Raw genomic sequence first — 12,036 nt, forward strand, 5'->3', positions numbered from 1 at the left:
CTGAATTTATCCAAACCTTTAAAGAACTAGTACTAATGCTTCTCAAACTATATAGGAAGACAAAAGTCATTGTATTGGGTGTGGGTGGGTGTGGCTACAACAGAGGAACAAGGGTGAGATGGGAAAAAGAGCAAAAGCGTACTCAGTTTGAAAAACATTATATTGTTATCTAGCACCTGTGTGCTGAAAGGCAAATATCCTCAAGAAAATTCTTGCAAATTAAAATCGAGCTTGTCAGAAAATCATACATCATGTTCAAGTTGGTTTCATTGTAGGGGTGCAAGAATGTTACAGAGTATGCAAATCAAATACACATTGCGTAATGTATACATAGTAACTTGCATAAATTGAATGAATTATAAAAATCTTGATTATCTCAATTAGATGCAGAAACAGTAGTAATAACATTCAGTGTTGTTCATGATAAAAGTCTGAACATATTATGTATATAAGGGATTGTACCTTAACATAATAAAGCCTGTATATGACAGACATTTAGGCAGCATTCTACTGAATGAGGAAACTCAAAACATTTTCTCCCAGGTAAGAATCAGAAAATATCTTGCATTGTGGTTAGTATAGCTCCTAGTGTGTCTTGAAATTTTATATTGTCACAGTTCTTTTTTTGTTTTGTTTGTTTGGTTTTGTTTGTTTGTTTGTTTGGGGTTTTTTTGTTTTTGTTTTGAGACAGGGTTTCTCTATGTAACAGCCCTAGCTGTCTTGGAACTAGCTCTGTACACCAGGCTGGCCTCGAACTCAAAAAGATCCGCCTGCCTCTGCCTCCTGAGTGCTAGAATTAAAGGCGTGTGCCACCCCATCCAGCCACAATTCTTATTTAGTATAATATTAGAAATTTTAACTAGAGCAGTTAGGCAAGAAAAAGGAAAAAAAAAGTCAAATTATCACTCTTTACAAATGATATTCTGCCAATGGTGAGAGGACAGAGGCGTAACTCTGCACTGTCAACTCTCAGCAACCTGAGGAGTTCCCCTAATCCTTTAAGGACCTCAATTCAAGACAAACTGTGATTCAAATTTTGATTCAGAAAATAATTTTAGAATTTTATGTAATAGTTGTATATTTTTATTACTAAATATAGTCTAATCTAGTCTTTATGTATGAGACAAACTGAAGTAGGCATATGGACTTCCCAAGGGAAAGTTGTAATTAATTTTTTTAATATTAGTCATATGTAATATCCAAAGAGAAATCAATGCAAATATCCATCAATGATAAGTAAGCAAAATGGAGTGCCCATACAAGGTTAATTAATAGTTCCTGGGAGGTCTCTGCAGGGAGGAAATTGGAAAGTAACTCCAACAATGATGGGTTTTCTTTTAGGATAATGATAAAAATGTTATAAAATGGATAGGTGTGATATTTATTCAACAGTGAATATGCTAAAACGTACCAAGTTATATACTCCAAAGCAGTTAACTTTTGGTGTATGTGTTACACACAGATCTACCCATTCTACTATTAGAAGTTTATGCAAGATAAAAGAAAGCTGCTGTCTGTGGCTTCTGTATCTTTAGATTTAATCAACAGGTGTGGTAGTGCACATCTATAAGCCCAGCACTTTGGAGACTGAGGCGGCAGGACCACAGTATTAGAGGCCTATCTGAACAACATGGTGAGATCCAGGTACAGCTAGAATATGGTTGAGACACCTACCTCAAAAAAATGGGGTGGGTAGGTAAAAGGGTTTCTATACTAACATATACAGAGGGTATTTTCCACTGTACTATTGTGTATTTCCTACAAAGATTTGTTTATGCATGTGCACAACCACATGGGTGGTTTTTGGGGGGTTGGACTGTTGTTTTCGTTTGTTTGGTTTTTGTTTTTTTGAGACAGGGTTTCTCTGTGTAACTTTGGAGCCTGTCCTGGAACTTGCCCTATAGACCAGGCTGTCCTTGAACTCACAGACCTCCACCTGCCTCTGCCCCGAGTACTGGGATTAAAGGCATGTGCCATCACTGCCTGGCTATGCCACATGTTTATAAGAGCCAAAGCTAGAACTAAACCAAATGGCCTACTACTAGGCAACAAAAAGAAATGCATTTCAGATTCAGGAACATTAAACTTTTGAAATCAGAAGTGTTTTAGATTTCATATTTTGGAATATTTCCTATATAGTAAAGTATCATATGTATATGACCAATCTAAGCATGCAATTTATTATTGTTTCTTACATGCCTTATGCCCATGGTCTGAAGGTAATTATACAATATTTTTAATGGTATTTTTACTTCAACACATCATATAATGCCAAATACAGAATTTTCTTGTACCAGCATGTCAGTGACAAAGCTTCTCATTTTGAATTTCATAATTTCAGATTAGATATACTTCACTTGCACTGATAAGGTCAGCAATATTGAGAGTATCATAATACTTAACATGGCTGGAAAATCTAGACAATAAAAAATAGTGTTCCTCCATGATTCTGTCTAAAACTAGAAGGAGAGGAGCTAGAGAAGTAAATTACAAAGAAGCATGTGAGAGCTTCAAGATGATAGCATGTTCATTATTTTGATCATAATGGTACTTTCAGAGCTAGATAGAGTTCATGTGGTGTCATATGTCAAGGCTTACCAAAATGCACAGTTTAATGTGTGTCAATTATGTTAGTTGTTTTATGAGTTAATATTAAAATAAGAAAAAAATGTCAAATCCTAATAGTCTGTATAGTAGATATAGAAAAAGGAAATGAGCAGCAGACATCATCAGACACTCCTACTCTTTCTTGTACTGGTATGAGACAATATTTGATACTTCAGAGGAAAGGAATCTTTTACTTCATCTTACTTTTAATGCTTCATTTGTATAAAACCTTTCCTAAACATTAGGGAATAAGCCACACTGGCTGTCCTTGGCCATCTATAACCAATTTGAATCCAATGCATACATTTTTCAAGTTCCATTTCTTTAACATTCCTGTTGATGTAGTTTATACTTAGTCTACCTAATTCCCTTGGCTTGTTCTCCTCAGTCCTACACACCTCCAAGCAATGAGTTCAAGATCAGCATGAAATTGGAAGCACAGGACCCCAGGAACACCACATCCACCTGTATTGCTACAGTAGTTGGACTGACAGGTGCCCGACTCCGCCTGCGCCTTGATGGCAGTGACAACAAGAATGACTTCTGGAGACTGGTTGACTCCTCCGAAATCCAGCCAATTGGAAACTGTGAGAAGAGTGGTGGAATGCTGCAGCCCCCTCTAGGTGAGTAACTAGACCTTGTTCTCCCTGGCCAATCAGTTAGGTTCCAAAAATTATACATTCCGTTACGGGAAAGCTCTGGGACACATGACTACCCTTTCTTTTTCAGAGTAGTTTCCTAAAAGCCCCACCTAATATAAAGCTAGTTATCTTTACATTAGTATAGGGTATCTAGTCCTCGTATACTCTATTTTAACTTATGAGAAACCCTACTCTTTCCCAATTGATTCACCTGGAAGAAAGGATACTTGTTATGTTAATTCTTTCATGTCCTCTCCCGAAGTTCTTCTCTTCCAGTTCTTCCTTGGTCCTGGAATTTTCTTATTAAGAATCCATTATTAAAGAAATCTATTCTTTTGGTTAAACTAATAATCACACATTTCTTTTACATCATAGTCATCCTTTTTTTCTGCCTCAACATCTGAGAAAATCAGGCCACCTCATCAATTACTGACAGTTTCTGTTGATTGCAGTGAGTCTTCATGAGAGAAAGGGAGTGATAAGGGCCAAGTTCCCTTCAGGATGCTGAGCTATATTAATTGTGCTTAGGGGATATATATCATTTGAAAGAGTTTAACATTTTCTTGCATGTAAAAATTATATGGGAAAACTTCAAATATGTACAAAAGTAAAGATGACAACACAGTTATGTCTGTCTATCCTCTACTGTTATAATTATCAGCATATACTCAATATTATTTTATTGTATTTGACAATGTCTGCCTTAAAGTACAAAAATAGTATCACTTTACCATGAAATAGAATGTCTCTCTCATAGGCAAGGATATTTTAAAAGCATAATCATACCACATCTGAATAAATTTATAATTTCTTAATTAACTTTCTCATCATCATGCCACCTTTACTCCTTTCTTCCTTGTCTTTCTCCTTTCCTTTCCCTCTCCTTTGCTCTCCTCTCCTGCTTGTCTTTTTCCTCCCTTTCCTCTTACCTCCTCTCTTCTTTCCATCCTTTTCTCCTCTTCCCTATCATTCCCCTCCTCTTCCACTTTCTCCATCTCGTCTTTTTCTCTTCTATTCTCTCTCATGACTTGAATTTCTTTGAATAAAGTTGATTGGTATGTATGCTACGCCTCTTAGTGTGGGATTTCCTTATCTCTTATTCTTCCTTTGAAACTTACTTGTTGCAAACCCCAAGTCTTTAAATTTTCCCATAATTATATGTTGCTGATTGTATCTATTAGTGTCATTTAATGTTTTTCTCCATTCCGATGCTCTCCTGTCCGAACTCCTGTTTCCTAGAAATCAGTCTCTAGATCTAGAGGTTTGATCAGACTCGGGTTCAGGTTGTTTTGTTTGTTTGTTTGTTTGTTTTTCTTTTCCCCCCCAACACATATCTCACAAATGGCAGTCTGTTGGTGGTTCCTTGTTTTATAACCTAGTAGAGTCTCTCAGGCTTGCAGCTGCAAAATCTTCCTGAACTTGGCTTGAAATACATACTCTCAGACACATTAAGAGAGCCTGGCTCAGCTCTGGCCTGGGCCATGACCAACAATGTCTACTAGGTGGGAAAGACCAGAATGTCAGTAGGAATGCAGACAGTAAAGGCTGTGCTCACAAGCTTTCAGAAGGGAACAAGTATTCTGTTGGGAACAGGACTAGAAGCCACTCACTCTATTCTTTTTAAAACTTATTTATGTGTATGAATGTTTTCTGTTTGTGTGCATGTCTCTGTGTGTGTGTGTGTGTGTGTGTGTGTGTGTGTGTGTGTGTGTGTGTGTGTGTGTTATGAGTGTGTGGTACCTGTAAATGCCAAAAAGGGGTACTGGATTCCCAGGAACTGGGGTTACAGATGGTTGTGAACCTCCATGTGAGTGCCTGGAATGGAACTCAGGTCTTCTACAAGAGTAGCAAATGCTCTTAGCTACTGAGCGGTCTCTCTAGCAGCTCCCAGGGCTACTTTCTCACAAAGAATCCTGTTGCTTATTTGGCATACCAGCTTGTGATTCTAGTTTTGGAGTTTCTGGAACATTTAGGAGGTGGGCCTAGTTGGAAGAAATTGGTCACTGGAGTAGGAGAGGCAGGCCTCGGGTGTTAGCCCAGTCCCAATTCCTGCCCAAGCTCCCTGCTACCTGACAACCAGTGGACGTAAGCAGCTGCCTCATCCTCTCACTGCTTTAGCTATGAGCCACTCCAACATTAGTTACCACCTGATAGATGTGTGCTTTGCTGATTTGAAAGGAATACTTTGTGTGTTCTATATCACTGGGCAATCTTTTCATTTACTAGGTAGCTTTCAGGATCAGTAGAGAGATTTCTTTTTTAAGATACACATATTATCTTTTAAACTTTGTAGACATTTGTAAAATTTTGTTGGACAAAACAATCAAAATTTTAGAAGAAGCCTTACTATGGTACCTTAAGTGCTTATTTTATAAAGGTAATTTTTAAAGTTTTCACTGACCTCTAAAGCAAGGCTCCTGGCACTGGCACTATAGATGCAAGAAAAGTTGTACAGCCACATCTGCACCTTTGCCTATGTCAAGACCACTCACACCTCCTATGCCAGTGAAATCAGAGTTGCATGTACAAGAGGGAAGTGGTGGTAGAGCCTTGCCAGAACCAGGAGGAAACCGAGAAGCCCTTCCCAAATGAGAGCAGGCGTATAGTCTACTCCTTAGCACCTATCTGATGAGGGTGTCCTTCTGTATGCTGCGAATATACGTTTCTCTTATTGGTTGATGAATAAAGCTGTTTCGGCCAATGGATAGGCAGGATTTAGCCAGGCAGTAAATCCAAACAGGGATAGAGAAAGGTAGTAGGCAGAGTCAAAGGATGCCATATATCTACTGGGAAGACAGGACATTCATGCATCCTCTGGTAAGCCAAGACCATGTGGAGATACATAGACTAATAGAAAATGAGTTAATAATTAAGAGAGAACTAGCCAAGGCAAAGCCTCAGCCATAGGCCAAACAGTTTCTAATTCATATACGCCTCTGCATGTTTATTTGGGACTGAAGGGCGGTAGGACTAGAGGTCCTGAGTTCAATTCCCAGCAACCACATAATGGCTCACAACCATCTATAATAAGATCTTATGCCCTCTTCTGGTCTGCAGGCACACATGCAGGAAAAACACTATACATAATAAATAAATATTTTTTAAAAAAAAAGAGTGCTATATTAGATTTACTCATTGTAACCCCTTTTATGCATCCAGAAGTTACTGAAGAAGGCAGTTGGACCTGAGAATATGAAGCTCAGAGCAGATGTCTGGCTAGAGATACAGATCTGTGTTGGGGAGGGGTGGCAGGGGGAATCCTTGGAGCTTCCAGGATAAACAGTATATCCAATTAGTAAGCTCCAGGTTCAAAAGTCCCTGAGTCAAAAAATAAGGGGGAGAAGCAGTTCCAGCCTTCATATGCACTGAAGCCACCTACACTCCCATGCACATAAACACACATTAAAATAGGTCCTAGGATTCCAGCCTGACTACAGATCAGCTTGAGTGACTATGAAGAGTTTCTTGCCTTTACTTTACTTTAGCTTTGTCTTCTGCATATGAAATCTTTGAGTAATTCACCTCCAAGCTCCTTTTCAATGTAAAACTCAGATCTATGACTTCCAAGAACATTAAACAAATTACCTATTCTCTTGAATTTGGATGGGGAAAGAAATCCATATCACCTTGGATGCCATGGAATAAGGCTCCTTAGTATTGCCTTGCTAGCATGTGTATCTTGCCCTTCTGTCCCTAAAGATGCTTGCTAGGAGGTAATAAAGAACTATAAGATGTAGGGATAAACAATCACTATATTGAAATCTGTCCCCACCACACTAATGTGACATTGGACAACCTACCACTCTACCTCCGTTCCATCTTCTATAAACTGCAGGTAATTGTATCTGCCTTATGGTGTCATTTTGAATGTTAAGTAAGAAATGGCATGTAAAGTGGACAGTACATTCAGTACAAGTTCCAAATGAAATGGAAGACTCTCAGTGACCCTTCCTTTAAAAGTGGAGTTGAATTGTCTGGCTGGACACACTAGTCACTAGAAATTGAGGGCATGAAACCTGAATTTCCTAATTGTGTAGGCGTCTGATTGAGATGCCTCTATACTCTCTCCCTCTTACACACACACACACACACACACACACACACACACACACACACACACACACACACCAGTCCTGAATTTCTGGAGGACTTTGAAATAAAAAACAAAACAAACAAAAACTATGATCAAGCCAAGTGTAGTAGTCAAAAACCTAATTCAAGGCAGATTAGAGAAGGAAAAACGGGAGGCGAGAATTATTTACAGCCAAGAAGGCTAAGAAATCATCTGGTATTATGTCTGAATTTTTTTTTATCCATATATATTTTTTTCTTATTTTACATATCGATCCCAGTTCCCTCTCCCTCCCATACCCCCCAACCCCACTCCCATCCCATCCACCACCCCACTCCACAGAGAGGGTGATGCCTTCTAGGAGGAATCATCAAAATCTGTCAAGTCATTTGAGTAGGGACTAGGACCTTCCTCCTGCCTCTAGGCTAAGGGAGTATCCCTCCATGGGGAATGTGCTCCCAAAGACCCTTTGTGCACCAGGGATACCTCCTGGTTCCACTGTCAGAGGTCCTTTAGACTGTCCAGGCCTTCTAACCGAGATCCGCATTCAGGGGGTCCAGCTATCAGTCTGGGGGTCCATGAACTACCCCTTGTTCAGGTCAGCTGTCTCTGTGTGTTTCTGTAGCCTGGTCGTGACCCCTTTTCTTATCACTCCTTCCTCTCTGAAACTGGATTCCAGGAGTTCAGTTCAGTGTTTAGCTTCGGGTGTCTGCTTCTGTTTCCATCAGCTACTAGATGAGGGCTCTATGATGGCATATAAGTTAATTATCAATCTTATTATCAGGGAAGGGCATTTAAGGCTCAGATTGTTAGTTGGGGACATCCTTGTAAGTCTCAGTTTTCTCTTCAAACCTATTATGGCTCCCTCTATTATGCTATCTTTTTTTTTTTTTTTTTTTTTTTTTTTTTTTGGCTCTCGTCTATTCATCCCCCTACTCAGTCCTCCTAGTCCCACATGCTTTCCTCTCTCCTCCCCTTCTCTTTCTCTAACTCCCTCTCCACTCACTGCTCCCCATCCCCCCACTCCCAATATGCTCAGGAGATCTTGTTCCTTTCCCCTTCTATGAGGGAACTTGTATGAATCGCTTAGGTTCATCATTGTATCCTAGTTTCTCTGGCAGTGTGAGTTATAGGCTGGTGATCCTTTGCTCATATGAGTAAGTGCATGCCATGTCCCTCTTTTTGTGACTGGGTAGACCCATGTCTATCACCATGCACAAAACTTAAGTCCAGATGGATCAAACACCTCAACAAAAATCCAGCCACACTGAACCTCTTAGAAGAGAAAGTGGGAGGTACCCTTGAACAGATTGGTACAGGAGACCACTTCCTGAACATAACCCCAGTAGCACAGACACTGAGATCGACAATTAATAAATGGGACCTCCTCAAACTGAGAAGCTTCTGTAAGGCAAAGGACATAGTCGACAAGACCAAACGGCAACCCACAAACTGGAAAAAAGATCTTCACCAGCCCCACATCCTGACAGAGGGCTGATCTCCAAAATACACAGAGAACTCAAGAAACTAGTCACCAAAACACCAAACAGCCCTATTAAAAATGGGGTACAGAACTGAATAGACAATTCTCAATAGAGGAATCCAAATTGGCTGAAAGACACTAAAGTGCTCAACATCCTTAGCTATCAGGGAAATGTAAATGAAAACAACTCTGTGAGATACCATCTTACTTCTGTCAGAATGGCTAAAATTAGAAACACCAATGACATGCTGGAGAGGATGTGGAGAAAGGGGAACACTCCTCCACTGCTGGTGGGAGTGCAAACTTGCACAGCCATTTTAGAAATCAGTATGGCAGTTCCCCAAGAAAATGGGAATCAGTCTACCACAGAACCCAGCAGTTCCACTCTTAGGCATATACCAAAATGATCCACATCCATGCAACAAAGATGTCTGTTCAACTATGTTCATAGCAGCATTGTTTGTAATAGCCAGAATCTGGAAGCAACCTAGATGCCCCTCAACTGAAGAATGGGTAAAGAAGATATGGAACATTTACACAATGGAATACTACTCAGCAAGGAAAAAAAAAAAAAACAATGGAATCTTGAAATTCTCAGGCAAATGGATGGAACTTGATGTCTGAATTGTTTTACGTGTTATAGTTCTCTCCATCCCAGGCCTACATTGGTCTTATTTGGGTATGTTTTCCATGCAGAAATGCTGAATTTATACATACTCTTACAGCTATTATCCCTCTTAGCATACTCTTAATGACACAAAAATAATTGGCCCACATTTACACATAAAATTTTTATCTAAAAAGTCTTGATATTCTAACATGACATTATTTTCCACCTTGTAGTCAAGTAGGTAGAGCAACCTGATTGAGATAGCCACCAAATCATGTAGAGTTAGAGTATTGTTTCTGTTTTGTTTTTCATGAGAGAAAATAGCTAAGCAATCAAAGAAGTAAGAGATAAAGTGAGTGATAAAGTGCCCACCTTGCTTTTGCTATTGTTGATAGGGATGAACTCTCCCCAGAGCCTACTTCATCTTAGGAAGGTTGGCTTAGCAGAAGTCAGATTGTGACAGAAAATGTAAATCATATGGAGGTATAGTACCTTCTTATCTTTCATTTTCATTTCTCCTCCTCCTGAATTTAACTATAATTTTTAATGCTATTCCCAAAAGGTGATTTTTCGTTTTTTACTTGAATATTGATTTCAACATAGTGGGTAAGGGTGTAGCCTTAGGTCTCAGATTGTTTACTCAGATTGATTCATTTGCACATTTTTGAAAACTTAAGTAGTTTTCTGTCCCTCCTTCCTTGTCTATAACATGAAGATAATATCTATGTTTTGAGGCTGTCTTAAGGATTCAGCAGTCAGAGGAAAGTGATTGGCACAGAGCTTCACACTCACTTGCACTTTCTGTTTTTAGTTCCATATGTTGAGCATTGGCTGACTATGATGAGAAGGCTGAGGTTGGGAGACAATTTTAAAACCATTTCAGGACAGATGAAGCCAAACTGAAAGGAGAAATTGGGGATCAAATTAGAAGACCAAATTTAATAATGATCTTAATTTTTACAATTCACTAATTTATTACATTCTTACTGACTTGGTGGATTTCAATGGCCAATTAAATTTTTAGGCTTTTTATTTTTGGGGAAAATGAATAATTTGGGGTAGAATGATCTTCAGTTTCATCATTCATTGTTCTCAGTTATTTAAGAAGAGAAAGAAGTAAAAAAGTATGTGTGTACATGTGACTGTCTTCAGAGAGCCACGGGAGAATAGTGTATTAATTTATAGTGATTGACTTACTTGTGTGTTAGACCTATAAGCTGACTTAGTCAACTTTTTTTTCTTAAGAGATTGTTAAATCCAATTTTATAGTCTACTGTTTAGATTGCTTCCAAGTATCTGTTTATCCTATTTTATATCTGTCTTGGATTTATGAAGGAAGTAATTGAGGAATTATGGAAATATTTGTCTCAGAGTCTAAACATTGGTTTGGAGATCCTGTTGTACTACTTATTTTTTGTATTAACTAGGATAAATTTCCATTCCCTCCAATGGGCCTCCTTTCCTTCATCTCTCTAATGAGCTATTTCTCTTGTCCAGTTTTTAAACCCTTTTCTGAGGCCTATGGTTCTATGGCTGTCACAGCATAGGTGTAACAGGAGTAGCTAGATTCCAGAGGGAGAATCTAGTATCACCTTGCCCTTTGAGAACATTTTTTAAACCTGTTCCCCTTTGTATTTTCTGCAGGATTTCGGCTGAATGCCTCCTCTTGGCCCATGTTCCTTTTGAAGACACTGAATGGAGCAGAGATGGCTCCCATCAAGATTTTCCATAAGGTATACTGTTCTTTAGCTATTGCCGTCTGCAAACATCTTAAACTCAAATAACCAGCCAGGCAGTGCCTCCTTTAATCCCAGCACTTGGAAGGCAAAGGCAGGTGCATCTCTGAGTTTGATACCAGCCTGGTCTACTGCGTGGAGAAACCCTGTCTTAAGAAAAAAAGAGTCAGATATTTGCCTTCTTTCAATTACTGAGTCTCTGCCATCTCTTTTTTATTTCTATGGCATGAGGGTGCTTCTCAGAAAATAGTTCAGTAGAAGATTAAAAAATCTATGGAGCAGTTATCTTCAAAGAATTATGTTAGACTATAAGAATGAGACAGGATTTCAGGTTTGGGGTTTCTAGCTGCATCTGCAGAGTGAACTCTATCTGCCTTACAGAGTTGTTAAGAAACGAAGATATATTTATTAGAACTATGAAATATAGTCTACAGCCATACCACCCTAAATGTACCCAATCTCATCTGATCTCGGAAGCTAAGCAGGGTCGGGCCTGGTTAGTACTTGAATGGGAGAACTATGAAATATAGTACAAACCTAAAGGAATAATTGTTACAGATTTAGTCTGTTCTAAATAGGAAAAATGTTTTTAATTATCTGTAATATATTTGTAGCCTTATACATATTATCACCTTTAATACCCACATCTGGCTTATATGTACTAAGAATTATTCAACTCAATCATCAAGGAAGTTGAAGTTTTTAATTGCATTTACTTATTTATTTATGTGTATGGGTGTTTTGCCTGTATTAATACATTTGTACCACATGCATGGCTGGTGCCCATGAAGGCCAGAAGAGGATGTCAGATTCCCTGGAACTGGAGTTAGGGGTGGTTGTAAACCAGCCTGTAGGTGCTGGAAGCCAAACTTGGGTCCTCTGCAAGA

The 12,036-nt window shown here is 38.9% G+C and overlaps 1 protein-coding gene across 11 annotated transcripts in view; it reads left to right on the plus strand.

The window, feature by feature from the left end:
* Positions 1-12,036, plus strand: part of Scmh1 (Scm polycomb group protein homolog 1) — a 118,645-nt gene that overhangs the window by 55,891 nt on the left and 50,718 nt on the right. For 8 of the 11 annotated variants that reach the window (XM_051188671.1, XM_051188672.1, XM_051188662.1 and 5 more), the window contains 2 exons: positions 2,996-3,230; positions 11,058-11,146. In XM_051188671.1, coding sequence (XP_051044628.1) covers positions 2,996-3,230; positions 11,058-11,146 — 324 coding nt within the window. Of the gene's footprint in view, positions 1-1,535; positions 1,645-2,074; positions 2,220-2,995; positions 3,231-11,057; positions 11,147-12,036 lie in introns of those variants that run through there. The other 3 variants (XM_051188670.1, XM_051188669.1, XM_051188667.1) reach the window with 3 other exon arrangements.

Source organism: Phodopus roborovskii, unplaced genomic scaffold (genome assembly GCF_943737965.1).
Source record: "Phodopus roborovskii unplaced genomic scaffold, PHOROB, whole genome shotgun sequence".
Classification (NCBI taxonomy): Eukaryota; Metazoa; Chordata; class Mammalia; order Rodentia; family Cricetidae; genus Phodopus; species Phodopus roborovskii.